This window comes from Agelaius phoeniceus, chromosome 6, assembly GCF_051311805.1.
Source record: "Agelaius phoeniceus isolate bAgePho1 chromosome 6, bAgePho1.hap1, whole genome shotgun sequence".
NCBI classification, from domain to species: domain Eukaryota; kingdom Metazoa; phylum Chordata; class Aves; order Passeriformes; family Icteridae; genus Agelaius; species Agelaius phoeniceus.
Window position 1 is genome coordinate 61,060,453 of NC_135270.1, and position 26,044 is coordinate 61,086,496.

General features: G+C 49.8%; 1 protein-coding gene across 5 annotated transcripts in view; it reads right to left on the reverse strand.

Moving 5' to 3' along the window:
• Positions 1–26,044, reverse strand: part of SAMD4A (sterile alpha motif domain containing 4A) — a 102,675-nt gene that overhangs the window by 17,072 nt on the left and 59,559 nt on the right. For 3 of the 5 annotated variants that reach the window (XR_013182912.1, XM_054635029.2, XM_054635027.2), the window contains exons 3-5: positions 22,503–23,048; positions 5,459–5,722; positions 503–612 (exon numbers count right to left, since the gene is read on the reverse strand). Coding sequence is in view for 4 of the 5 variants with exons in the window: in XM_054635029.2 (XP_054491004.1) it covers positions 503–612; positions 5,459–5,722; positions 22,503–23,048 (920 nt within the window). In the remaining variant the exon portion in view is untranslated. The remainder of the gene's footprint in view (positions 1–502; positions 613–5,458; positions 5,723–22,502; positions 23,049–26,044) is intronic. The other 2 variants (XM_054635030.2, XM_077180861.1) reach the window with 1 other exon arrangement.

Genomic DNA, 26,044 nt, shown 5'->3' on the forward strand with positions numbered 1-26,044 from the left:
CAGACTTGCTGAGGATAGAGATTTCCAGCTAGCCTGTCCCTCCCTGGTGCACCTCACACATGGAGAGCAATGGTGTTCCCATTCCCCTTTATCCCAAGGATAATGCAGAGGTGAACCTGAGAGCAGTGGGGGTTGCAACCAGATAGTCTTTAAGGTCACTTCCAACCCCAATCAGCAATATTCTATGATTCTATAACATGTGCAAAGGCAGTCAGCCATCAAAGCCCCACTGCCTTTAAGGGAGTTGGCTACCACAAGTTGCACCCCTGAAACTCCTGAACTTAATCCCAGCTAGGCAAAAAAACCCCAAGCACAGCTCCCAGTGATTGGACTTCCATGCTGGGACTCCAGCAACAACAACACAGGGACAAGGTTTATTTCAGGTACTATGCGAGATTTTTTCACTCCCCAAGACCCAATTTCCCTTTTTCTGCTTCCCAACCATGGGAAGACCCACAAAGGGGCTTTGGAAGCTGTCACCCCCAGGTGAGGTGGGACATACTTGTGCCTCGAGCTGGCATTCGGTGAGGGCCATCATCTCCTCGTAGGTCATCTGGGAGAAGAGGGCGGCGTACTTGTGCAGCCTGAGGCTCTTCAGCCAGGCTGGGACATCTGCAGCACAAAGGAAGGACAGGAGAGCTCCACTGAATTCATGGAACAGCACAACCATGAGCAACAGCATCAGCACCAACATGAGGGGCATCCCAAGGGACACCTCACTGAGCTTCATGGACCTCTGGGAGGACACAGGGCTGTGGGTGTGGATGGGACAAGGAACCAGCCCCTGGATGGGGACACAGGGCTGTGGATGTGGATGGGACAAGGAACCAGGCCCTGGAGGAGGACACAGGGCTGTGAGTGTGGATGGGACAAGGAACCAGGCCCTGGATGAGGACACAGGGCTGTGGATGTGGATGGGACAAGGAACCAGCCCCTGGATGAGGACACAGGGTTGTGAGTGTGGATGTGAGGAGGAACCAGCCCCTGGAGGAGGACACAGGGCTGTGAGTGTGGATGTGAGGAGGAACCAGGCCCTGGATGAGGACACAGGGTTGTGGATGTGGATGGGACAAGGAACCAGCCCCTGGATGAGGAGGGGAACAACAACAACCCAACATCCTCAGAAGCTGGGTTTCTGTAGGAAAGCCACTGGGATTTAGCCCATGGGGAGTGGCATTGTGCCACTGCACACCAAGCTCCTCACTGCTGTTTTCCCAGGAACATGGAAGTGCTGCAGCTCATGGAGTGATTGAGCTCAGCACAAGCAAAGGGCTGTTTTGTGGATGGCAGACACTGATTTATGGCCTGAGGGATGGTGGCATTGCTGAAGATGGAACTGGATGCTTAAACAGAGCTAGAGAGATGGGTTTGGGATGGAAAAATGATGTGCCATCAAAGATGGCCCCACACCCTGCTTCAGAGGGTGACTTGAGACCTAAAATGCACTGACTGAAATGACTTCTTCTTTCCCAGTTGTTTCCTGCAGGGTAGCACCTCTATGCCCAGCTGGAGGGGTACCCAAAATTACATTTATCCTCCTGACTTCAACATGGTCTCAGAGTCAGGAACCTGGGAGGGGAATCCTTTCTCTGTGACATTCAAAACCCCATGGACTCCATGATGAGATGCTCTCCATGGACAAGGCAATGTGACAACAAGCAGCTATGCAGGGTTTTGCAGCTTTGGGGCTCTGTGGTGACACCCCACAAGGGAGAGGGGCCCTGCAGGTGTCTGTGCTGCAGCACAGCACTGGGCCTGTGACAAGGTTTTTAGTTTGTAAAGGCTTGAAATGCTTTGCCAAATTGAGACTTGCTTTATTCAGCACCTACAACCCCACAGGAGCTCTGCCACAGCTTTCCCAGCTGATGTGCTCTGCTCTCAGCAGTGCCTTGTCCACAGTCCTTGGCCCCTTCCCTACCAGTGAGACACTGGGGAGCTCATTCCCACTGCTGGGACATCCACCTCATGGGTCCAGAAAGTCCCACACTGGTGAGCACCACCTGCAAGCCAAGGATTGTCCATGACCTCTTCCTGAACCAAGGTGGTCTCATCAGTGGAAGGGACAGGCCAGGAGAGGCCTTAGTTTGGTTCCCAAGGCAATCCATCCATCTGCCAGAAGTCTCCTGCTGCCCAGGCTGATCCCAAACCCACCCTGCATCCAAGCAGAGGATGCAAACAATCCCAGCATGCTGCATCTTGCTCACACTCCCCAAATCCCAGACACACAGAAACATTCACGTGCCAGTGAAATTCCTCAGGTGCTGCACAGGAGATCAACCCCACACCAAACATGGGGAAAAGCAATGACTGAGCACAGAAGGGCTGAAATTCAGAGTTTTCCAAAAGTTCTGACATGCAACAGTCCCAAAGTCTGCTACCAGCACCCTCTTAAACTGATTTCTGTTTAAAATAAATGAAAACCTCTCAGCAAAAAGCCCCATTTCCAGCACAGGCTCAAATTTCAACATCATTTTAACACAAAACCACACCATTCTAGTGACAGCACATTAAAAGTCTCCCTGATCCCACATCCCCACAGGACACCTGCCTTTGGCACACATCCATGCCAATGGCCAAGCCCACAGGGATGCTTCCAGAAGAGAGATTCAACCTTCCACAGACATTGAACCCTGCAGGAAACCCTTCTCCAACCTTTGCAGAAGCAGCTCCTTGCCTTTGCATCAGCCTGACTGGATCATGCCTCAGTTTTGGGGAGAGTGATGGTCCCAGAGCCCCCCTGCCAGCAGAGATGGCAATCCTGGAAGCAGGTTGGGGAGAAGGAGCCACCCCAGGACAGACAGAGTGTGTTGTGTGTGGTGGAGTTTCCCCCCTTCCCACAAGGAAGAGGCAACCAGGAGGTGCAAGGACATCCAAGGTGATTTCCTGGTCCCTGGAAAGTCAAACTTCCCAGTGCTCTGCACGGATGGGTGAACCACCTGCCTGCAGAGCTACTCTTTAATCAGCAATTACCAGCAGCTAATTGCAAAGTCATGGCACGGCTGTCAGGAAATTTAGAAGGAAAACAACTCACTCTGCAATATTTACACACAGGACACCTTGGATATACTTCCAACAGAAACTCCTGGCTCTACCCAGACCTGCCTTCTGGTGCTCCCCAAGCTCTGCCCCAGGAATCACAGAATCCTGGAATGGTTTGGGTTGGAAGGGACCTTAAAGATTATTTAATTCCAACCCCTGTCCATGGGCAGGCACATGGCAAGGGACAGACAGACAGACGGGGATCTATGGAGAGACAAGTGTCCATATCTTCCCCTGGAGAAACCAAGAGCTAGGATAAAGCCAAAGGGCATTTTCCCTTCAGCATGAAGATAGATGGAAAGAAATGGGAGCATAAAGATAAACAGAAAGGAAAGAAATAGGTGACACTGGGGGAGATAAACTGGTGAGGCAGATGGGGACCTGTCATGACATTCCAGATCCCGTGGGTCTGGATCCTCCTGGATGCCCTGGAGGGTGTTAAAGAAGGAACCAGCTGAGCAGGAGCAGGGGGGACACGCAGCCACAAGAGTCTGCAGGCACTCAGGGAGACGTGGCTGCAGTTCAGGACTTGGCAGCAGGAGCAGCCAGCCTGGATGGAGAAGGAGGCAGCCCCATAAAAATGCAGCGAGCTGCACGTTTGTTTCTGCAGGAACCAGAAACGGCACCATCGGAGTGCAGGGAACGGGCAGTCCTCTCCTCTCCCTCTCCCTCTCCCTCTCCCTCTCCCTCTCCCTCTCCCTCTCCTTTTTTTGATTTTTTTCTTTCAGGAAAGCTGTGGGGATACAGTGGGTCATATGCAGCTCACAGAGCTTTGTTATTTGAGGACGATGAGCTACGCAGCCACAGGAATGCTGTCTGGAGGCAAACAAGCCTCTGCTCTGCTTCCAAGTCCAGTTTTGGGCAGCACACCTTCAATAAAATGAGGACTTTTTGGAAATAATCCTGGTGGAGAGAAGCAGGAACAACCCCAAGTTCAGAAAACATCATCTGGGCAGGCAGTGGAATGGTTCAGCTGAAGAAAACCCAGCTGAGGGGGGAGGACAGGGCAGGCAGAGACACCAGAGGTTGTGAACATCTGTTCTGCACGTCCCTGGACAGGGGGACAGAAGCCATTTGGCTGAGTCAGCAATGGGGGAATCGTTTGGGAGTGTGGAAAGGGACAGCCCGAGGAAGGGTGGACAGACCCCAGCTGCACAGAGCAGCAAGGGGATGTGTTAATATGTGGGGGTTATTTAATTGATCATCATCAATCACAGCCTCTGGGTTTTGTGGATTTGGCCACACAGGTTGATTGCACAGCACTGGGAAGTTTCTCTCCACGCAGATCCCGGAGCTGCAGCTGTGGATCACAGGGAGCAAAGCTCCCCATGGTCTTTTCTCCAGCTCCTTCTGCAGAAACCTGGAGAAATGTAGTGTTAAACAGCTCCCCCCTAGAAATACTTGCTCCCAAAAAGTTCTCCCTGGCCAGACAGACTACAGGACCTGACCTGCCTCTATTACATTCCCTAGAACCATGAGGGGTTTTTCATGCATTTATTTCATGCACATCAAAGCCATCCAGAGCCAAGCCAAATGCAGTCCCACATCACACAGATTTATCCACATCTCAATTTGTCTGTAATTAGACTAAAATCAGACCTTGTGACTGTTAAAAAATACAACTATTTCCCTATTCTGATACACCACTGGTTTGCACACAATCGAGCTGCTTTGCATTAATACAAATTGGAGTTGTTTAAATCAGTCTGAGAGCTGCAGGGTCATTTTCATTCTGTTCCCAGGAACACACAGTTTGTGTGTTTGCCCAGTTTTTAGCTGTTTATTCCTCCTCAGCCTGAAGTTTGCTCTGCATCTTTGACTGCAGCAAGTGGGGTTCATTTTCTGCCTTGTTTACCACCAGAACCACATATATTTATTGCCAAAATCTCTGTGAAATGTAGGTATAATGGGAAAACCAACCGAAACACACAGGTTAAATTCACTGCAAACAAGTACCCCAAGCCAAAACTTCCCCCAGATACTTGGAGGGTATCAAACACTGCAATGGCAGATCACACGTGGCTTGCTAAGCTTGCTCTAAGCTATTTTTCACTGTCATAAAAATAATAAATAAAAAAAAAAAAAAAAAGAAAGAGAAAAAAGAGCACCACTCGCAGCCAAAAGCCACAGGCAATGGAAAAAATCCAGCTTTTTGCAAAGCTGGCAGCTCACAGGGTTTTGGGGCAAAAGCAGCCCACTGGCACCCAAGTGCAAGACGTCAGATCAGGACCAGCTGCTACTTAAAAGAAAACCCAAGGCATTCCCCTAACCCTAAATCCCTAAGGTGGGGAGAAAAGGCTGGGAGGCCCCGCTTGGCCACGAGGATCCTCTCCCCAAAGCGAGCAGGGAGCAGGGGCAGCTCTTCCCCTCCTGCCTCTGGGTGCTGGGGGTGGGTGGGGGGGTCTGGTTTGTCACTCACCTTTCATCCCACTCCCTTCCTCCTGGAATGTGTTACGAGCAGAAGGCTGATCTTCTAAATGTTCACTCCCACCACTTCCCGAAGAGGCTACACTGCTTTGTGGAGACAGGGGGGCATGATCGGAAGGGATGCACTGGGGTCCTCTAGCTCGTAAGTCCTCATGAGACATCCATCCATGTCCTAGAGGTTGGTTTGGCACATTCATGGGTGGGGTAAGGGACACAGAGCGTTTCAAAGGGCTGTGGTGTGTCTGGCCTGAGAGAACTGAAAAAAAAAAATAAAATCAAAGAGGTTATTCCCCCCTCGCGGCCCGGGATGCAGCAGAGTCCCCCGAAAAAAAAAAAAAAAAGAAAAAGGAAAAAAAAAATCAAATGAAATTATAAAATGTGTAGTGGTGGTGGTTGGCCATGGTGCCTGGCTGATGGCTTTGCAGCACCCCTGAGCCCTACCCTGAGCTCTCAGCTTTGCCTCCTGGGAAGCAAAAAGGATGGGAGTACCTGTAAGGAGATGGGGTCACACGAGCTACGCTGGGCTGCTCAAGGGAAGGTGGTGTGTGGATTCCAGCTCTAGGGAAAAAACATCAATTGAGCAGTGTAAAAATCCCCAGGATGGGGATGTCCCCACAGAGATCCAGGGGAAGCATCTCTGTGTCTCCCTTTGGGTTAGGACCTGGCTTGTGCCCTGAAGCAGGAGCACTTACACATCTCCCAAAATCACTGCAAGGGTACTTCTCATCCACAGCAATGTCTCAGCCTTGTTGAGTCCTAAGGACCATAGGATGGTTTGCATTGGAAGGGACCTTACAGACCTCATTCTAACTCCCTGCCATGAGCAGGGACACATTCCACCAGACCAGGCTGCTCCAGGCCCTGTCCAAGCTGCCCTTAAACACTTCCAAGGACTATCTCTGTTTCAAGTACTGAAAAAAGGATTAAAAGACTGTTCTGTTTGCTTAACAAAATTCAAACTCCATCACTGAGAGTCACTAACCTACTGGTCTAACCATAAACAGAGTGTATGTAATTTAATGTACAGATTTAGGATGCAAACCAGGGAAAATTTCCCTGCTCCAGGAAAACCTGAGGGCAGAGGGATTAGAATGACCTTCCAGCCTACAAGAAACAGAAGCAAAAACTTTTCAATTTTTCTTTCCAAACCAAATTTTTAAACTGTACAAAACCTGGGGAAATTCATTGTTCTCATGGCTTTTCCATCTAAAGCACCAAAGCCCTAAAGCTCCTTAATCCCCTTTTTGCATTTACAAGCAGTTCACCAAAACCACTCAGACTCCTCTCCATGTTATTATTTAATATAAATGAGTCTTGGTGGAAAACCCCCAGCCAGGTGCACCATGCTGCAAAGGTTAAGCCAGGCTTAATTCCCAGCTCAGGCCTGGGGGAAAAACCACCATCAAAGCCATTTTGCTGACCAGGAGATGCATGAAAATGAGGCACTAGTGGGGTTACAAAAGGAGGGGAGAGAGAAACACCAGAGCACATTTGCATTTATTAACCACCTGCAATAAGCAGCTGGTACCACAGGCAGCTGCTGGATGAGGCCAAAAAACCTGTGGATTTCTGTAATGTTTAAATAATTCCTACTTCTGAAAGGGTTTTCTTGTGCCAACACATAACAGTGACACCACGCTCTGCAGGGAAGTACTGGGGTGGCTTGTGGAGAAGAATTTATTCCCTTCCCTTTTAAAAACTATACAAACATCTTCCAGAAGTCTCTTGGCATAAAAGGATGTCAATGAGATCCTGAGATTGCTTCCAGAGCAGCGTTATGCTTCCTAAAGCTCTGCTGTGATGCACCCCAATGGGGAAATAGATGGATTTCAGAAGGTCTTGGGCAAGTTTTTTCAGCTCTTGGCTTTGCAATTGTACCCCCAAAACAGCATCTGTAGATGCCACATCACCCTCTCAGGAGAAAAATATAGTTAGGATTTAAACCCCCCAAATACAGGGGGAAAAATGGATAAATTGGTTAAAATGCATCAGCAGGGCTGAGCATTGGCTCCACATCACCCAGAGCCCTTGTGTGCCTGCTGCCCCCAGGCATGGCCACTCTGCCATGGGGAGAGAATTCACCCTGAGTCTGTTGTAGGAAAAACTCTGGTTTGGGAAATATTTGTGCCCCTCAGATGAAGGAGAGATGCAGAGAAGGGGCAAGGAGGACTGAGGTTCACTGTCCCCTTTCAGGAGGCCAAGGGCTGCTCTGCTAATCCAGCTCCTACAGGGTGTGTGCAGACACTGGTACCCAGCAGTGCTTACAGCACCCTGCACACAAGAGGGCATTTTAGGCATAAATCCAGCCCAGATTCCTTCACGAGCAGCAATACCCTGCAAACTGCTGCTCTTCCATCTTAATTTCATGTCCCCTAATTAGAAGCTGGTGTCGACTGAAGGAGAAATAATGAACTCCAAAGGATGGCCAGGGACAATTAGAAACCACCCAGTGCACCAGACAAAAATCAGTTCCTCTTCTTTCCCTGACATAATGCAAAGCTGGATCCAAGAGAACACCTTCTACTAAGCCAAATTTTTACTGAAGTGTGAGTCAGTTCCCACATCACCTGAGATGCAGCAGGGAAAATCCCTCTGCAAAGGATGCTGCCAGTCCCCAGCTCTCTGAAACCACCTGGGGACCAAACTGAGGTGATTTAAGGGCTCTTAGCACTGGCCTAACTTTAGGGTCTGCTTTTTATTGGTGATAATGTGGTTTCTTGCAACCCCCCTCAGCCATTTCCATCAGCCCTAAAAATGCTGAGAATACTGGGATGGCATCCCTCTTTTACTGTAATCCCCAGGGGATTAACAAATGCCCATATTTATTATATCTATTAATAATTTATTAATAGTATTTATTAATAATTTCATTAATAATATTTATTAAGGTTGTTGCTTGTGGTCACACCCTCAATTTCTTGAAATAAGAGGATGTAGCTAATTATTTCCAAAGCATCAGTTTATTGTAGGTCCTGACCTGAATTTGACCATTCTGTGTGCTTTTTGGGTGGTCCAAGGTGAATCCAGGGCTGCTCCTGGCTAAAATAAATGGTCCACGTGGGCTTTAACTTCAGCAGAAGAAAAGCAAGTGTGAGTTTATCACCTTACACTCATGCCTCCTCTTCTTTTACTACAAAAATATCAAGCTTAAATTTAAAAAGGAAATCTAAAATGTTATTCTGGGCCAAGATAAGCTCCCAGGAGGTGGGTGGGCACGGCTGCCTCTCTGAGTGCTGTGAGCTGGGCAAACAAAGAGGGGAAATCACCACTCCAAAGGGCATCCCACGCTGGCACAAGGATCCCCTACAGCCTTTAGGCATGCCCCACTTCTGGCTTAGAAGTGTTTTCCTGCCCTTCAGGTGCTGCAAGACTCTACACAGGCACTGCCTGGGCCAGCTCCCTCCAAGCTGGTGTGCAGTGGGACAGGGGCTGGAGCAGATCATGGTTTTCCCTGGAAAACCCTGGGCTGGTGCTGCCTCTTTGCTCTGAGCAGCCAGGGTTGTGCTCAGCCCACACCAGACCAGGTTTCCTTGCAAGAAACCTCTCCATGATTTCCTGACTGGGATCAAGCTCAGGGTAATATTCCCAGGTTAAAAAAAACAAAAAACAAAAAAAAGGAGGGGATGGAGAAGGAGTGATGGCAACAAAGCTCCCCATGACTGCAGGCAGCTGCTGACCACGCTGGGAGCATCCCTGTGGCACCACCCCCTCCCCAGGCAAATCTGGATTTATCTCAGACCAAACTCTGGCTGGGCTGGCAGGCACCACAACACACTTATAGAAACTCTGAGGCTGCAAGTGCTCTCACCCCATGAAGCCTTGGCTTTGGGATTTTTCCCTCCCCCCTCTTTTCCCTTTTGAAGTGGTGCTGCCTATTTTGGGAGGCAAGGGCTGATTTCAAGAGGGTTTTTGTTCACTGAGGACCATGTGGAACAGCGTCAGACATTTGTGTTGTGGTTTCTCAGGGTTTTGGGCCAATTTTTTTTCAGCCTGAGAAGGGAAAAGCCACCCATTCCTGTGATTAGAGCTGAGAAATTGGGCTCTGCAGGCAGACCTTCCTCCACACAGTGTGGGACAGCTGACAAGGTGCTCACTCTCCCTCTCCCTTCGTGAAACCTGGCTTAGAGTGCTGCAAAAGTCCTTGATAGGACACACATGTGAGAGCTTCCAGTGAGAGCCAAACCCACCACTGGGAGGGTTCAGAATGTCTCCAGTCCTCATCAAGCCCTTGATACCCAAAGGACCAGCAGTGGGTCCATAAATCAGGTTACAATTCCAAATAACATCTTCCCCATGCTTGCAGAAAGGAAAAAGCACTGCAAGGGAAAAAAAAAAAAAAAGGAAAAAGCACTGCAAGGTGCATACTGAACCCTTTGGGACCTTCTTTTGTTTTTTTGGTTTTTTTTTTAGTTTAAAAATGGCACTTCTTGGCTGCAAAGCTGTTTATGGTGAGTCCCCAGGCAGCATCTGATCACACACAGCTCCTTTCCTGGTCTGTTGGTACCTGGAACAGCAGCCTGACCCCAAAAAGTGGGGATGTTTTTAATCCACACAAGGTTTTGTGCAGCCTGGAAGCTCCCCCGTGGAGAGGGAACACTGAGCACCCCCCTCACAAAGCAAACCCCAAGTTCAACCCAGTCCTCCCCTCTGCCTGCTCCTTGCCATCCCAGTCACGACACATCCTCTCCTCCAGGAAGGCTTCCCCGTGCTGGCAGAGCAATGCCCAGGGCTTTTCCAGCTTTTCTTTGCCCAGAACCCTTGGAAAGAGCTGCCAGTGGGTCACACTGCCCAGCTGGCACCCAGCCTCCTTCCTGGGCACCTCATTCACCCTCTCCCCAGGCTGCCCCAGGCAGCTCCAGCACAGCCAGAGCAGAACCTGATGGAACATTTTTTAGCTCAACATCCCCTAACCCTTGGAGCCTCTTTTTGTGCCTTTTTTCCTTTAATCTCCCTGTGTTCTGTGGCTGTGACTTCTACACAAACTGTGTTTATAGGAGCTGGATAATCCATGTGCTGCCCTCTGAACCATGAGCTGATCTAACCCATGAAGGGGTGAAATTCAGGGTCCTAAATCCAAGAAGCCACTGGGGAAAAGGAAAATTGTGGAATTAGGAAATTAGTGGTGTTAACCCCTGCATGAGGATAAAACCCCATCCAAGCAGAGTGCTGCCTCAAGCAGGGAAGAAGCACAGACTGCAGAAAAGACTGTCAAGCAAACCTTTTTAAAGAAATGGTGTTTTTAAACACAGTTTCCTGTTGAAGAAAGTGGACAGAGAAACAATAACCCGTTTGTTGCTGCTCCCTGCGAGCAGCGCATGCGAGGCTCAGCGGGGAAGGAACCCTCACAGGGGCTTTTGAAATTCCCTGCATGGCACAAACACACGTGGAGCTACTGTTTGGCTCCAGCAGGAACTGCTGTGGCTGTTATTTACTCATTTGTGTGGCAGCAGGAGCAGGGCTGCATCTAAAGATGTGTAAATTCAGCCCCTGGTGGCTCCGGCAATCCGACGGGATGCGCTTCTGGAAGGAAGCCCAGCTTGTCTCAGCGAGCAGCAGGAGCTCAGGAGATGCTTTCAGGCTCCTTCACAGAATTCTGGGATGGTTTGGGTTGGGAGAGACCTTAAAGAACATCCAGTTCCACCCCTGTCATGGGCAGGGACACCTTCCACTATTCCAGGCTGCTCCAAGCCCCGTCCAACCTGGCCTGGAACAGTTCCAGGGATGAGGCAGCCACAGCTTCTCTGGGCACCCTGTGCCAGGGCCTCACCACCCTCACAGCCAAGAATTTCTTCTTTAAATTAAACTAAATCTCCCCTCTCTTAATTTCAAATTAAAATTTAAAACTTATTTTAAATAAGTTTTAAAACTTACTATAAATTTAAAACTTTCCTCCTTGTCCTATCACTATCAGCCCATGTAAGAAATCCCTTTCCCTCTTCTTTATGAGCCCCTTCTAAGTTCTGACAGGTCCTTGCTTCCCACTAGAGCATCCAGAATGTGAATATAACCAGGATTTAACTGACAGACAAAAGAATGCATGGAATGGTGGCTCAGGGAGGTGGGAATGGGTGGGGATGGAGGATTAGGGATATGTTGCAAGGAGGTTCTGCCCTAAACCACGAGTCTCTTGGGGTAAACACAATGCCCCAATGTCCAGGCCAATAAATCCATTTTTTTTCTTCTAAACCTATACACAAAGCACAGAAAATCACTGTTTGTCCCTGGGGAATCCTGGTCCATTAATATCAAATGCTGCTGTGCTGAACCAAGCCTCCCTAATTATCCCAGAAAATAGCTTTTGCTGTGGGCTCCTGGGAGAAATTCCTCCCCTGCTCACGAAAGAAGCCAGATAAACAGCACTGGGATGCAGAAACTCTCCTTCCCAACGTCCTTTTCCACCCAAAGGGGATGTCCAAGAACATTTTCATTGCTCAAGCAGCAGCCACTGCCTCCATCCCTGGTCTGAGGAGCATCTCCCTGTTGAGATTTCCAACAGCATCAGCTTCCACCACACTCCAGATGGAGAAACCCCTCCACCACCTACAACCATTTCAGGAGGCCAGCTTGGAGGATGTGCATCCTTTACACAGCAATGTGCAACCTGGGGAAAACTGGGAGTGAGACATGATGGGCCCTAAACCAGTCAAGTGAAAGGGGTGAATGCCAAACCTCTGGAATTGCCCCAAGAAATTGGGATCCAACAATCCCCAGAGTCATTAAAAAGCTGTGGGGTGAGAGCAGGGAGTGTCTTCAGCAGTGACAAAACCCATGAGGACAGTGAGTGTCTCATGTGATGTGCATCCCACAGTCAGCACCCAGACTGAAACACACCTGCAGCCTTTTCCATCCTTGCCAACTCATTCTGGATTTTCTCCTCCTTTATCTCTTTTTAGCCACTTTCACTCATTCAAAAAAAAAAAGCCACCTACTCCCCCTCTCTTTTCGGAACCATGGCACAAATTTTGCAAGACAAATTCCTCAGTGTTTCAACCTCCCTCTGGCCTCCACCTCTTGGGAACTCACACACCCCATCCTGAGCACCTTCCCCTTCCATCTGGGCTGGCCATGCCTTATTCCTTCTCCTATTTCTCTTTCAAAAGCATCAAATCTTACCAGCTCCAGGAGAAAAGAGAAGCCTGCTGGGTCTCTGAGGCCACCAAGGGGCAAAAACACAGTATCCAGCTGCCACCATGAGAAGATGCAAAAGATGGGACACCCCATGACAGGAGAATGGCTTCCACTGCCACAGGGCAGGGTCAAATTGGATTTTGGGAAGAAATTCTTCCCTGTGAGGGTGGGCAGGCTGTGGCACAGGGTGCCCAGAGCAGCTGTGGCTGCCCCTGGATCCCTGGCAGTGCCCAAGGCCAGGCTGGACAGGGCTTGGAGCAACCTGGGACAGTGGAAGGTGTCCCTGCCCATGGCAGAGAGTGGGACTGGATGTTCTTTAAGGTCCCTTCCAACACAAATCAGTCTGGAATTCTAAAATTCTCTGACTCCCAAATCCTGAGCCCTGCAATGCTCCCCAACAATCCCCAGCAGCAACAGGACAACCAGGGCTGGTATCACAAACCAAGTATTAATTCTTTCCCATTACTGCTCCAAATTAGCTCAGCTCAGCTTTCCACCTCCTCTACATACCCACAGCAGATGCATCCTAAAAATCTGCCTTCATCATCCTCCAAAACATTCCTGATTGCTCAGATATTGCCTCTCACTGGAGTTATGGCACAGATCCCTGCGCCAGCTAACACGAGACCGCATTGCTCAGCAAACAGGGGGGACCATGGTTACAAGAAAACATCAAATCAGAACAACCAGCCTGAAATAAAATTGCATAACGGATGGGAACAGCAAAACTTGAGGGGAAAATAAAACAAAATTTAAAAAAAACCCCCAAAAAAACAGCTTCAAGGCTGCCAAAACTGAGCCATTGATTACAGAGCATTTGATCCATTTGCATGCAGAGAGCTTTGCTTTGGAGCTGAGATGGAAACAGTCTTAATATAGCTGGAGAGAAAATATCCTCCTTGCACTCTCCTAACTGCACTTTGATAGGAAGCAGCCACAGAGCAGATGGTGCCTATATATAATCACCAGACCTATTATCCCAGCCTCTTTTAGTAATTTGAAGGATGTGATAACCACAAGGAGAGCAGCAAATATTCCCCCACTCCTCCCTCTCTCCCTTCCCCTGCTAATTAAAATATCAAAAAAAAAAAAAAAAAGAAAAAAGGAAAAAAAAAAAAGAAAAAAAAAGGGGAGGAAGCTATAATTATGGTAACGAATAAAAGAATTTCCAAATGAAGTAAATAACTATTTTGTGCACTGCTCCTTTAAACCAGAAGTCAAAAGTTAATTAAATAGCAGCGTGTTACTGAGTCAGGAGAACACAGCAAGTCCCAGTGCAGTGGGGAAGGAGACTGGAGACACTCCAGATGATCCAAACCACAGCACTTCCATCCCTCCTCTGTGCCCTCCTGCCACTTGTCTGCAGATGCTGTGTGATGGTGGGGGAAGGAGAGCTCATCTCTTTCCATCCCTCTGCTTGCCAAAGCCTGGCCTTGCACAGATTCAAAGGATGAGCAGCAGGAAGGGGAATCTCTCCAGGGGTTTCTTGCTGCATGAAGATGCTCAGGAAAACATCAGAAATGTTTTTTGTGATTTTAGTGATGCTTTGAGAGAAAGCTGGGGAATGGTGGTGTTGGGATGAGGTCACAGAGAAGCAAGAAAGGTTTGGGGAGGGAATTACTCACAAGGCCCTTAACAGGTGTGAGTTAACAGTGGAGGTGCTGAGGAACATCCCTGGCTCCCAGACAGAGCCCTCAGTCCCCTCCTGATGGCTCCAGGGGTGACACAAAGTGCAGAGAGGAACCCACAGGTGCTCATGGGGTGATGGCAAAAGCAAAGCTTCCCTTGGGAGAGCACCAAGCTCCCGTGCACTGAGTGAGCCCAGCTTGCTGTGCTCTGTGCCTGCATCCAACAGGCACCAGGGCAGCTGGAAAAATCCACCCAGCTCCAGGAGGGTCCATCCATCACCCAAACCTCCCTGAGAGAGGACACTGCCCAGGGGGCTGAGAGAATTACTGGGGCTGTCTGACTGCCCCACAGCCCAGAGAGCATCAGTCTGCTGCCCTGGCAGCTTCTGCACCACTTCCAGGTCAGAAGCAGCATTGATTGGTGACAGGAATCCCAGGGACTGTAGGATACACACAAAACCATTGCTGCTACTTCCTAACATCCACCCTGAGACACCCAGACTGCTGTAAGGAACGTGGAGGTGGCATCAGAGCCACAAGATTCAATCTCCCCCCATCCCAATTTGCACGTCCTACCTTCCTGTCAAGGGACAAGCAACACAACAGCAAATCATGGCAGGCATTCCCTGCCCTGAGCAGTGATTGCTCTGGGATTTCACAAGCTGAGAGGGTGGGAACATCCCTGGGTGCTGCTGGAATAGAGATTCCCAAATGAGGTGGCCCCATTCCAGCCAGGAAGCTGCAGAGCTGCTCTGTGTGTGAATTTGGGAGCAGAGCTCTGTGAGAGCACAGAGGATGCACAGTTGGAAGGGACCCAAAAGGATCATTGAATCCAGGTCTTGGCCTTGCACAGGACATTCCAAGAATCCCATTCTGTGCCTGAGAGTGTTCAAATACTCCTTGAACTCTGTCAGTCCCATTTTCCTGGGAAGCCTATTCCAGTGCCCAGCCACCCTCTGAGGGAACAACCTTTTCCTCCAACCTAAACCTCCCCTGACACAGCTTCATGCTGTTTCCATGTGTGAGCACAGACCAAACCTTGCATAAAGAAGGTCTGGAGGAAGGAACTGTGTGATCTCAGGGGATGCATGTGTGACATGCCCACTTTGGGGACAGCCACGTGTCTGTGGCTGGCACCCAGTGCTCCCTCTCCTCCTCTCCATCCATGCAGACCAACCATGACCTCCTTCATGGCTTACCCAACCCAGGGCTTACCCAAACCCAGGGTTTGCAAGGGTTAAGGCAGCCCAGAGCACATGGATTGCTGAAGTGCCTGGAAACACCATTGGGTGTCACAAGGGCTGGTTTAGGAGCACTCACAGGTGTCTGTATCAACCGCACATGGTCATGAGCCACCCTTGGCATCCTCACCTGGTGCAAGTCACCACTGAGCCCAGCCTCAGGGGCTGCTCTCCTCTTCTGGAGACCCTTCTGCCTTTTGGTGACATCTCTGCCTCCAAGCACCGTGGCTGGTGAGGGGTCAAGCAGAGGCACAGCCACAAGATCTATCCTGCTGCCCATGTGAAACTCCACTTGCCAGAGCACACCAATGGGCAACGTGCTCCCCTCACTGCCTGCTCACCCTGCCTGGCAAGCAGGGATCCCTCACTTCTCCACACCCTGCTACAGCAGCACCAGCACACCCCAAAAGCTGTAGGCTGCACATCTGCCCTGTGCTGTCACTTGTCCCCACAGGAGAGCAGAGCAGGCACAGCACTGAGGACCCTGCTCTGTCTCTGTGCTGTTACCTCAGGTAACATCAGCTCTGCCTTTCTAACCCCATCCCCACAGAGCCATCTGCATCCCCCCAGAGCTATCCACACCCTCCCTGAGCCACCCACATTCCCCCAGAGCCATCCACATCCTGCCAGAGGCACTGGAATCCCCCTTGAGCCACCCACATTCCCCAGGGCCACCTGCATGCCCTGAGAGCCAGCAGTTGATGGTAACAGACTTCTGCCCCATGGCTGCAAGGATGGGCATCCCTATGGGCAAAGCTGCCTGTGATCTGCAAGTTCCAGATGAACAAAACAGGAGAATCCCTCTTCCAGATATCCTGAGCTCAGTTCTTCGGTGGTTGATGGGTTACTCTAAGTCACCCTCCTGTGAAAATTTGTTTTTTGTTCCCTCCCAGTGCAGGTTATGATGTTTGGAAGACAAGAAATGGGCTGATGAGCTTGGGTGTGAGGCTGGGAACCCTGTGGGGATGACTGAAGGTGGGATCTCAGCATCACAAGGAGCTTTGTCACTCAGCCAAAGGCCCAGTGAGAAAAGAGATCCTTTGGGAGCAAAGAAGTGAAGGGAATGTGCCACACAGGCTCAAAGGAGGATCCAAATGGGCAGGGGCAGCTAGCCTGAAGTTCAAAAGTTACAACAGGAAGGGACACTGCTGTAAAACACACTCAGGAGCAGGGGCAGACCCTTCCCAGCACTGCTGACACCTCAAAAGGACACTGCTCTGGTTCCCCACCACCACTCCCATCTCCAGGGCTTGGTGGCCTCCAGGGTGAGGTGGGTGACCACCCATGTCACTGACTGAGTGATGCTCTGCAGAGCTGTGGGCTGTGTCTGCCAGGGACAAAGAGCTTTGAATTTATAGAGGGGACAGAAAATCTGTATCTGCTGTTCAGTGCTGTCCATCTTCTACAGATGGACTCAAGGATCTTAAAGGTCTTTCCCAACCTAAGGGATTCTATGCTGTTCTCACTCACAGTCCTGCCTGCTGCTGCATTGATGTACGTGGATTTCAGCAAATAACTCTGCTCACACCTGCTCTCCTCATACAACAATTCTGATTTCAAGCTACAGGATTAGCAAGATTTTGTAGCACCAGGAACCTGACAAAGTGTGAGACTTGTGGAAGTGCTCTCTGCCCGTTGTGTGTGACACTAGAGGGCATGAGCAAGACAACAAATGCCCTTGTCTGCCACCACTGAGAAGCTCAAGTGTAGTAAAGGCCAACGGGCTTTTCTCAGCCTATCAGCAAAAGAGAAGACAAGCAGACATGAGAGGTGTCCCCAGCTGGCAGGATGAGTGCCAGGGTGCCAAGTCTCAGCAAGGCCAACTGAGCAACAATTTTCTGAAGGCAATTCCAAAAGCTAATCCACCCCCAGCAAGAACAGGACATTTGTTTGCTTCACTGCTGTAACCTCACTAAGACTTCTTCATTTTCTCATGACATGTTTTGCTAAGTCTGCATGGGAGGAAATGTGTTCCTCTGTGTGAGGCAAACACAAGGCTGAGGACACACAATTCCCTCCCTTCAGCTGTTGCTGAAATCTACACAGAGGACAACAACTTTGAAGGTGCCTATCAACCCAACACAGATCAGGGTGGTCCTGTGGGTTAAAACATGCAGATATCCCATTACCAGCCCAGTTTGGGTACCAGCTATGGCAACAGGGCTGTCTCCAGAGGAAGGCAGAGAGCTGCTGCACAGCAGGTAGGGGAGCAAGAGTCAGGAAACCCACACTCTGTTCATGGCAAGAGCTTTCTTGGTGTGGTTTGTTCCCCCTCAATTCCCTGATGGCTCGGGGAGAGCTCCAGCACGTTCACCTGCCCTCTCACTGGGGATTCCACAACTGCAGCAAATGTTGGCAAATCCTGCAGGCCATGTCACACACACACACACACACATGTTCTAACACACAGCAGCTGCAGATCTGCCTCCAGGGCAGGACCACAGAAACACTGAATTGTTTGGGTTGGAAGGGACCTTAGAGATCATCCAGTACCATCCCTGTCATGGGCAGGGGACACCTTCCACTATCCCAGGCTGCTCCAAGTCCTGCCCAATCTGGCCTTGGACACTTCCAGGGGCAGCCACAGCTTCTCTGGCCAACCAGTGCCTTGCCATCCTCACAGGGAAGAATTTCTTCCCAATATCCAGTTTAACCCTGCCCTCTGTCAGTCTGAACCTGGCCTGGGGTGCATGGAAGGAAGAGCTCTGATTTACTTCTCTTCAGCTCTAGGACAATCTGGAGATTTTTCTCTTTCAGGACAAGAAATTTGCACAGGTGAGTATTTCTCCTCCCTTGCTCTCCTTGTGTACAAACACCACCAGTTTTCTGGCAGAGCCTCCCATGGGAAGGGTGCAGCAGGCCTGAGCACCAGCATCTTTCCCATTTCTGCAGGAGAGGAAGGGTGGCTCCAGACTGGCAAGAGCTTTGCTGGCCCCAGGACCTCTCTGCTCCCTCTCAGGGGAAGCCAGGCAGTGCAGTGACACTGGAACACCAAAGAGTGCACCATCCCTCCAGTGTGAACACAGTGCCAAGGATTCCTGCTCTCTGGAATATTCCCCGGCAAGGCCTCTGACTGTATCTGTGCCTCACTGACCTGGGACTTTATGGTCCAGACGAGACCAGTGTATCTGCAATCCTCCTCCTCAGCACAGCTAATGACAGACCCTCCTTTGCACAGATTTCCATCCAAGAGGGTGGAAAACACAGGGCTGAGCTGTGCTTCCATCTGACAGCAAATCCAGCTGTGCCATCAGTGCTGGGGTGGAGCCAGTTCCAGGGGCAGGGAAGGGGCTGGAGCCCCACACAAGAAGCTCTTGGCAGCTTTGCAAACCAGCTGCCTTCCTCTGTCCTTTCAGAGTTTCCAGGCCGTGTCTCCATCACAAAGACGTTGTGCAAGCCCAACATTTTGCAACTGCTGCCTGACCTGGCCACAGAGGCAGGACTCCAGGCTTCACCCCATCCCCACGGGGAGCAGCTCCAGCTCCAGCTCCAGCTCCAGCTCCAGCTCCAGCTCCAGCCTCCTCCCTGCCTGTGCTCCCGAGCCCATGCCAGGGCTGTCTGTACTCCTGGAGTGCTAAAGCTTGGTTTAAAGCTGCATCTCAAGCTTTGCAGGAATTGCTGATGCAGTGGGTGGGAAGGAGCACACGAACATCACAGAATCCCAGAATGGTTTGGGATGGAAGGGACCTTAAAGCCCATCTGGTTCCACTCCCCTGCCATGGGCCAGACACCTTCCATTAGACCAGACTGAAGACTCATCCAGCCTGGCCTTGAACACTTCCAAGGATGAGGCAGCCACAGCTTCTCTGGGCCAACTTCCATTGTCTGGGGTGAGTCCTGATCACTCCAGACCCAAATTCATCACTTAGAACACTGGCCCCACTCCTGGAGCAGCATTCCTGTGGTAAATCCAGAGTGACTCCTTCAGAACATTCCAGACTTGCCTCCTGAAACATCTCCTTAAGCCTTGACTAACCTCTGCTAACCCCAGTTATGGGAGAGCTGGAGATGAACCACTCCTGAACCAAATCTCAAAACTGGAGTCTAGGTCGAGTCAAAGTCAAGGACAGCACAAAGCAAAACATCACATGAGCTCCAGCCACCCATAATTCAGCCCTGTGCCATGACAGCATTAAATCTCATTGTTCCACAGCACCAGAAGAACATAGCTCAGGCAACATCACCACATCACTGCTCTGGGAAAGACTTTGCCCCATTTTGGTGTCAGGAACAGGCAGTGGCGTTGCAGGGATGGGTCAGGGAAGGTTGAGCCCTGCAGGGTGTTGCTGGATTAAAGCCTCTGCACAGATAAACACCTCTGAGTAAGAGGGAGAACTTAAAACTAATAACAACACTAAAACCTAAACAAACACTAAGGAGTTGAGGGCTTTGCTTTGGAATAAAAGATTAATAAACATATCGATTGAGTCAAGGGGCTGGGACAAAGGCTGACAGCCGTGTTTATTTTTTAGCATCTATCTGTGGACTTACCAGGCTTTTGCCCAAGCCAAATATTGTGTTAAGGAAGTTTATGAACTGACACATGAAGTGTGGTTGGGTCACCTCCAGCTCAGCCCACGGCTGTCTGAGCATGGTGCCACCAAAATACGTCTGCAGGAGTTACAACAGCCTAACCCGTGGGCCTGGACTATCGCTAGCAGAGGATGATGCAGCCAAGCAAGTGGCAGAGATTGAGGAGGAATTCAAGCAGAGGACTGGGTGAAGTGTAGGACTGTTGGCAGACCCACAGGTGTTCCTGTCCCAGCTGCTGCTGAACACACTGAATTCTGAGAGAATTTAGGAGAAGCCACAGCACTGCAGCAGCTCAGGCACTGCAGCAGTTCAGCTGTTGCCTCAGTTTTGGAATCTTGTGCCAACACCTGGGGACCACAACGGGCAAGGGGTGGGTCAATGCTTCTGCTCAGAGCTAAATGTGAGCACAGAAAGGCTCAAAAATCCACCAAGGCGTTTGTGGAAAGAGTCCTTCAAGACCTAACACTTGCAAGAGCTCCAGCCACTGTCAGTGATCAACCTGCTGCACCCACCACACCTCCCTGCTCCCAGATCCTGACACGAGGAGCCAGACCCCTTCCATGGTGTGCAAAGCCTCTGAACCCCAGGCATGCAAAAACCACATGGAAAACCCCCCAAAAAAACCCTTGGAGAGCTTTAACAAACCGACTGCAAGTAGATTCATGGGGTTTTTCTCACCCTGCCTCCTTGTTAGACCTTCCCATGCAGCTCAGTCACCCTGGAACAGCCTCACAGCACAGGGTCTGGCTCTCAGAGAATTGCACATCACACAATCCCACAGCAGCAGGAGCTGGGGGCTTCACAGACAGGGGGCTGGATGGGAATGATGGTTGAGAGCCTGTGGAGAAGCTGAGAGCCTTCTGCTAAATCCCCACCTGCCTGCAAGGATGGACACAGGAGAGGCAGGGACCAGGGTGCTGCAGCAATAAACCCAGAGCTGTGTTTTATAGTGCTGCTGATTTGAAACACCACTTAAAAAAAAAAAACAACAAAGCAATTCTTACAGGAGAGAGAAAAGCCCAGAAGCCTTAAATGACCATTTTAAAGCTTTTAGCTATTTAATTGTGGCTTTCCACACTCTAATAAAGAAACCAGGGCTGCTGCCACAAGAAGCCTCTCCTCCCCAAAGTGCTCTCGGCATCCCTGATTTCTAGGAGATGCTGATAAAGCATCTTGGAGAGATTTCTGAGTATCCCAGAGCAAAGGAGGACATGCAGCCCTGCAGGTGACATGGTGGCAGTCACCCAAAGGTGTGACAGAGTGAGTGGGTGGGCAGGGGAGCTTCTGAACCCCACTGAGAATCATCTTTTCAGCGTTGCATTCCTGCTGTCCCAAAGAAGGCTCACAGGAATCAATGGCTGCTTTGAACACCAGTTGTAGCTGCACTACAGCTTCACACAACACCCAGTGCTGGACAGATCTCCAGTCATGGAGCTCTCCATGTGTCCAAGCCTTGGCTTGGGCTCTGCACCATCCATCAAAGCCTGGCAAGGTCTCCATGGGAGAAGAACCACCCAGCTCTCCTGGAAAACACTGAGGACTGTCCATTAAACTCCTCTGTCACCACCAGCCTCACACCTCTGCCCTGCAAATACAAGGGAACCTTTTCAGATACCCTGAAGCTGGTGGATTCCTGCTCTGCTTCCAAAACTTTTGCCTGCACTCATGGTCCCAATCCCGTTTCCTCTCAGTAAGTCCTCAGCACGCTTTTGGACTTGCCTCAAGGCCTCCAGCTCACTTTTGGACATGAAGCATTGGTTTCCTGCTTGCTTTAGGCACTCTTGAAACATGAACTGTAAATCTACACAAAGCTGCATGAAACACAAGGGGTTCCCTTCAGTAAGGCCCATCTAACTTTTTCTTACTCTTTGCTGTTTTCCCTCCTCTCCAGCTCCCAGGTGCCACAGACACATTTTATGAAAAATCCTTTCCTTAGGATTTTTTTTTCCTCCTCCCTGAGAAGCTGAGAGGCCTCAGGGACAAAATGTAAACAATGGTTATCTGCTGCTGGGAATGCAACAGGGGATCTGTGATTGGTCTCATGTGGTTGTTTCTAATAATGGCCAATCACAGTCAGCTGGCTCAGACTCTCTGTCTGAGACACAAGCTTTTGTTATCATTCCTTCTTTTTCTATTCTTAGCCAGCCTTCTGATGGAATAATTTCTTCTATTCTTTTAGTATAGTTTTAGTATAATATATATAATAAAATAATAAATCAAGCCTTCTGAAACATGGAGTCAGATCCTCATCTCTTCCCTCATCCCAAGACCCCTGCGAGCACCGTCACACCCAGGTCTTTAAAACCCCATAATGCTGGAAGAAAAAAAAACCCCAACAAGGCAAGCAGGAAATAAAAAAACGCAGGTGAGGAAAGAAAAATAAAGAAAAAAAAAAAAAGAGTTTTCTATGGCCCAGATGAGTTCAGCCCCTGTGCTAACCACGCCAAAGCAGCAATTCCTAGTGGGATGGGGGGGACTGTCCCCAGATCCTCCCGTGAGTACTCACTGGTGCTTGTGCTAGTGCCGATGGTGTTGATGGTGGTGGGGACGGAGGAGGAGGAGTAGAGGGGCAGGTGGCCGTTCTCACAGGCCAGGTTTTTGTCCTGCCAGCTGGAGGCGCTGACGCTGATGCCGGAGTCCCTGGAGTTCTGCCAGCCGTTGTTGAGTTTGTCGTCGGAGTTCTGTCTTTGGTGATAGTAGTGAGCCTGCCCGTAGTCCAGCGAGTCCGAGCGGCCCCGGCCCTGCCCGCCAAAGCCCCCCGACGACGACGACGACAACGACGACGACGTGCGGTCCTCCAGGTGGTTGAGCCACATGGCCAGGGCGCTCCTGTCCTCCAGGGAGGTGGCAGGGTGGATCAAGGCATAGGACAGCAGCTGCCTGCTCTCCTCGATGTGCTGGTTGTGCTCAATGGAGTGCGCCAGGATTTTGGGCAAGAGTTTCATGTACTCGACTTTCGCCTCGATGTTGCCGGGCTTGAGTAAAGGCAGGTGGGTCAGCAAGAGGGAGATCACTTTGTCCTTGGATTCCTGTTGCCACTGGTTAATGATTCCTGTTGAAGGAATAAGGAGGGGGGGAAAAAGGGAGATTAATGAGAAATTGATAAACAGAGGTAATAAAGAAATAACCGGGTCCTGGCAGGGTAAATGCGACATGCCGAAGGGATTTGCACACGTGTGGTTGTCACAGACATGTTTTATGAAAAATCCTTTCCTTAGGATTTTTTCTCCTGAGAGGCTTCAGGAACAAAATGTAAACAATGATTATCTGCTGCTGTGGAATGCAACAGGTGCATCTTTGAGTGGTCCATGTTGGTTGTTTCTAATTAATGGCCAATCACAGTCAGCTGGCTTGGACTCTCTGAGAGTCAGGAGCTTTTGTTTTCATTCTTCTTCTTGCTTGCTTCTGATGAAATCCTTTCTTCTATTCTTTTAGTATAGTTTAAATATAATATATATCATAAAATAATAAATCAAGCCTTCTAAACATGGAGTCAACATTCTCATCTCTCCCCTGGTCCTGGGACCCCTGTGAACACCACCATATGTGGCAGCACAGCATGAGCATCTCCCTGGCAAGGGGGTCACTGTTGTATTGCACTAAATAGTTATCCAGACACGGATTCTTACAGGTCACCACCCTCCAAAACCACTGTCAGGGCAAAGCTTGCCAAACTGGATGCCAAAAGTTACCAAATGCCCCTGAAAATCACTGAAAAAAACAAACTACACCCAACTCTATGTGGGAAATGCATTTATAGCCATTTTCCAACTCTACTGCTGTCACTCTTATTTTAATCAAAATCATGATTTGGCCCAAATTTTTCATACTGTTGCAGATTACAGAAAACACTACACAAAAGCACTCAGTGGGTAAAGCTAACCTTTCAAAAGAACTTGGCTGAAAAATTGAAAAGGTCAAGATTCAAAGGAGATAACACAGGAGAGAACCCCAGAGGAAACACAATCATCCATCCAGGGTGTTGGTGCATCCACCAGCCCCAAAGGAAAGGAGGGAAGCAGCCCCAGAGCTCCTGTTCCTCTGTTAGATCACAGCAAATAGGAGAGGTTTCAGAAGATGAGGGAAAAAAAGAAAAGAAAAGAAAAGAAACCTAGGGGTTGGATTTAAATACGCAGAAGGAAAAGTCAGGGAATTACAAACTGGTCACTTAACTGGAACTCCTGGAAAACTGATGGAACAAATAATGAAACAACCTATTTGTAAGCACTTAGGAGATAACAAGATGATAAGTGACTGCCGACACCCATTTGTCAAGAGCAATTTGATTTCCTTCTGCGACAGAGCAACTGGCCTGTGAATAGCTGGAGGAACAGGCAGTGCTGTATATCTTGATATTCATTAGGTGCTGCTGCACATGGCTCCCTCAGCAGCACAGCAGAGAGAAACTGCTCTAATGTGGGCACACAACTCATCTGAAAAGCACATGGAGGGAGCTGGTGCTGCTGATTCACTGTGAGACTCAGAGGATGTGCTGGGCAAGGAGACCTGTCCTGGGCCTGGCACCACCCAGAATGTCACTGGTGATAAGGGTGATGTGATAAACGTGATCAGCATGCAGGTATTGTGCTAAGAGAAAGGAAAACACTCCAGGAAACTGGACTAGAGGTCAAACAGTGCTGAGGATTCGAAGGGGTGGCATGAAGCTGGGTCAGGGGAGGTTTAGGCTGGAGATCAGGAAAAGGTTCTTAGATTCTTCCCCCAGAGGGTGGTGGGGCACTGAGCAGGCTCCCCAGGGACTGGTCACAGCACCAGCCTGCCAGAGCTCCAGGACAATTTGGACAATGCTCTCAAGCACAGGATGGGATTGGAGTGTCCTGAGCAGGGTCAGGAGCTGGACTCGATGATCCTTGTGGGTCTCTTCCAGCTCAGGACATTCTATGAGACTTGAAGAGATGTGAAAAGAACATCTGCATGAAGCAGGTGCAAACATCTGCATGAAGCAGGTGCAAACATCTGCATGAAGCAGGTGCAAACATCTGCATGCAAGTGGGAACAAAGGGCTGTGCAGCACGAGGTGGGCAAGGGCCTGGCTTGGGAAGCACCACCTCAGTCAGACACCATTGAGGCTCAGAAAATCTGCACCAGGCAGCCTGAGCCTGGCTGAGAGGTGAACACTGGCATGGACAAGCTGCTCTCCACCTCTGCTGCTGCCCAGGGAAATGCTGGAGTCACCATCTCTGGAGGGATTTAGCAGCTGTGAGGATGTGGCCCTTGGGGACATGGGTCAGTGGTGGCCTTGGCAGTGCTGGGGGAATGGTTGAACTCAGTGATCTTGGAGGGATTTTCCAACCTAAACAATTCTATGATTCTCTGACTTGAACTGCAGCAAAGATGAATGAGGTTGGACATGATGAAAGTGCCTTCTGTAAGCCCAGGACATTGTGAGATCTCCATCACCAGAGGTTTCTCTGAAGAGCTAAAACAAACTCCAAGCACCTACCAAATCTACCCAGACCAGCCAACAGACACTCCCCAGCCCCAGGGCAGTCTCTCCTCCAGTGCTGACCAAATCCCTCTGCAAAGCCTTCAAATCTCCAGCCCTGTCTTAGGCTGTGCTACAGGAGCCACAACTGAGCTGTGTGCTGGAGAATGCTCCTTCCTCCTTGCTTTAAACACACTGCCCAAAGCTTCATCAGGTGAAATGTTGAAAAAATCCTCCAAAATTTTATGTTTTCCCTCCCTGTCTGCTGTCTTCAATCCATTCCACACAAGAAGCTGCTCCAAATCACTGATTATCCCTACAGCCTCTGTGTGGTTCTGAGTAGGGTAACTGAACCCACACCACTCAAATGCAGATCTGGATCTCCATCTGTGGGATCATTCATCAGGTTTGCTCTTGGGAAGGCACAAGAGCAAATCAATGTCCAGCTCAGGATATTGTGTGACCCAGGAACTGGACTCTACAATCCATGTGGGTCCCCTCCATCTCAGGATATTCCATGATATTCCATGATTCTATGACTCTGCATGACCCATGCTGCCAGCCAGCAGCTAACCCAACCCTCCCACCATCTCTGACCCAGAAAA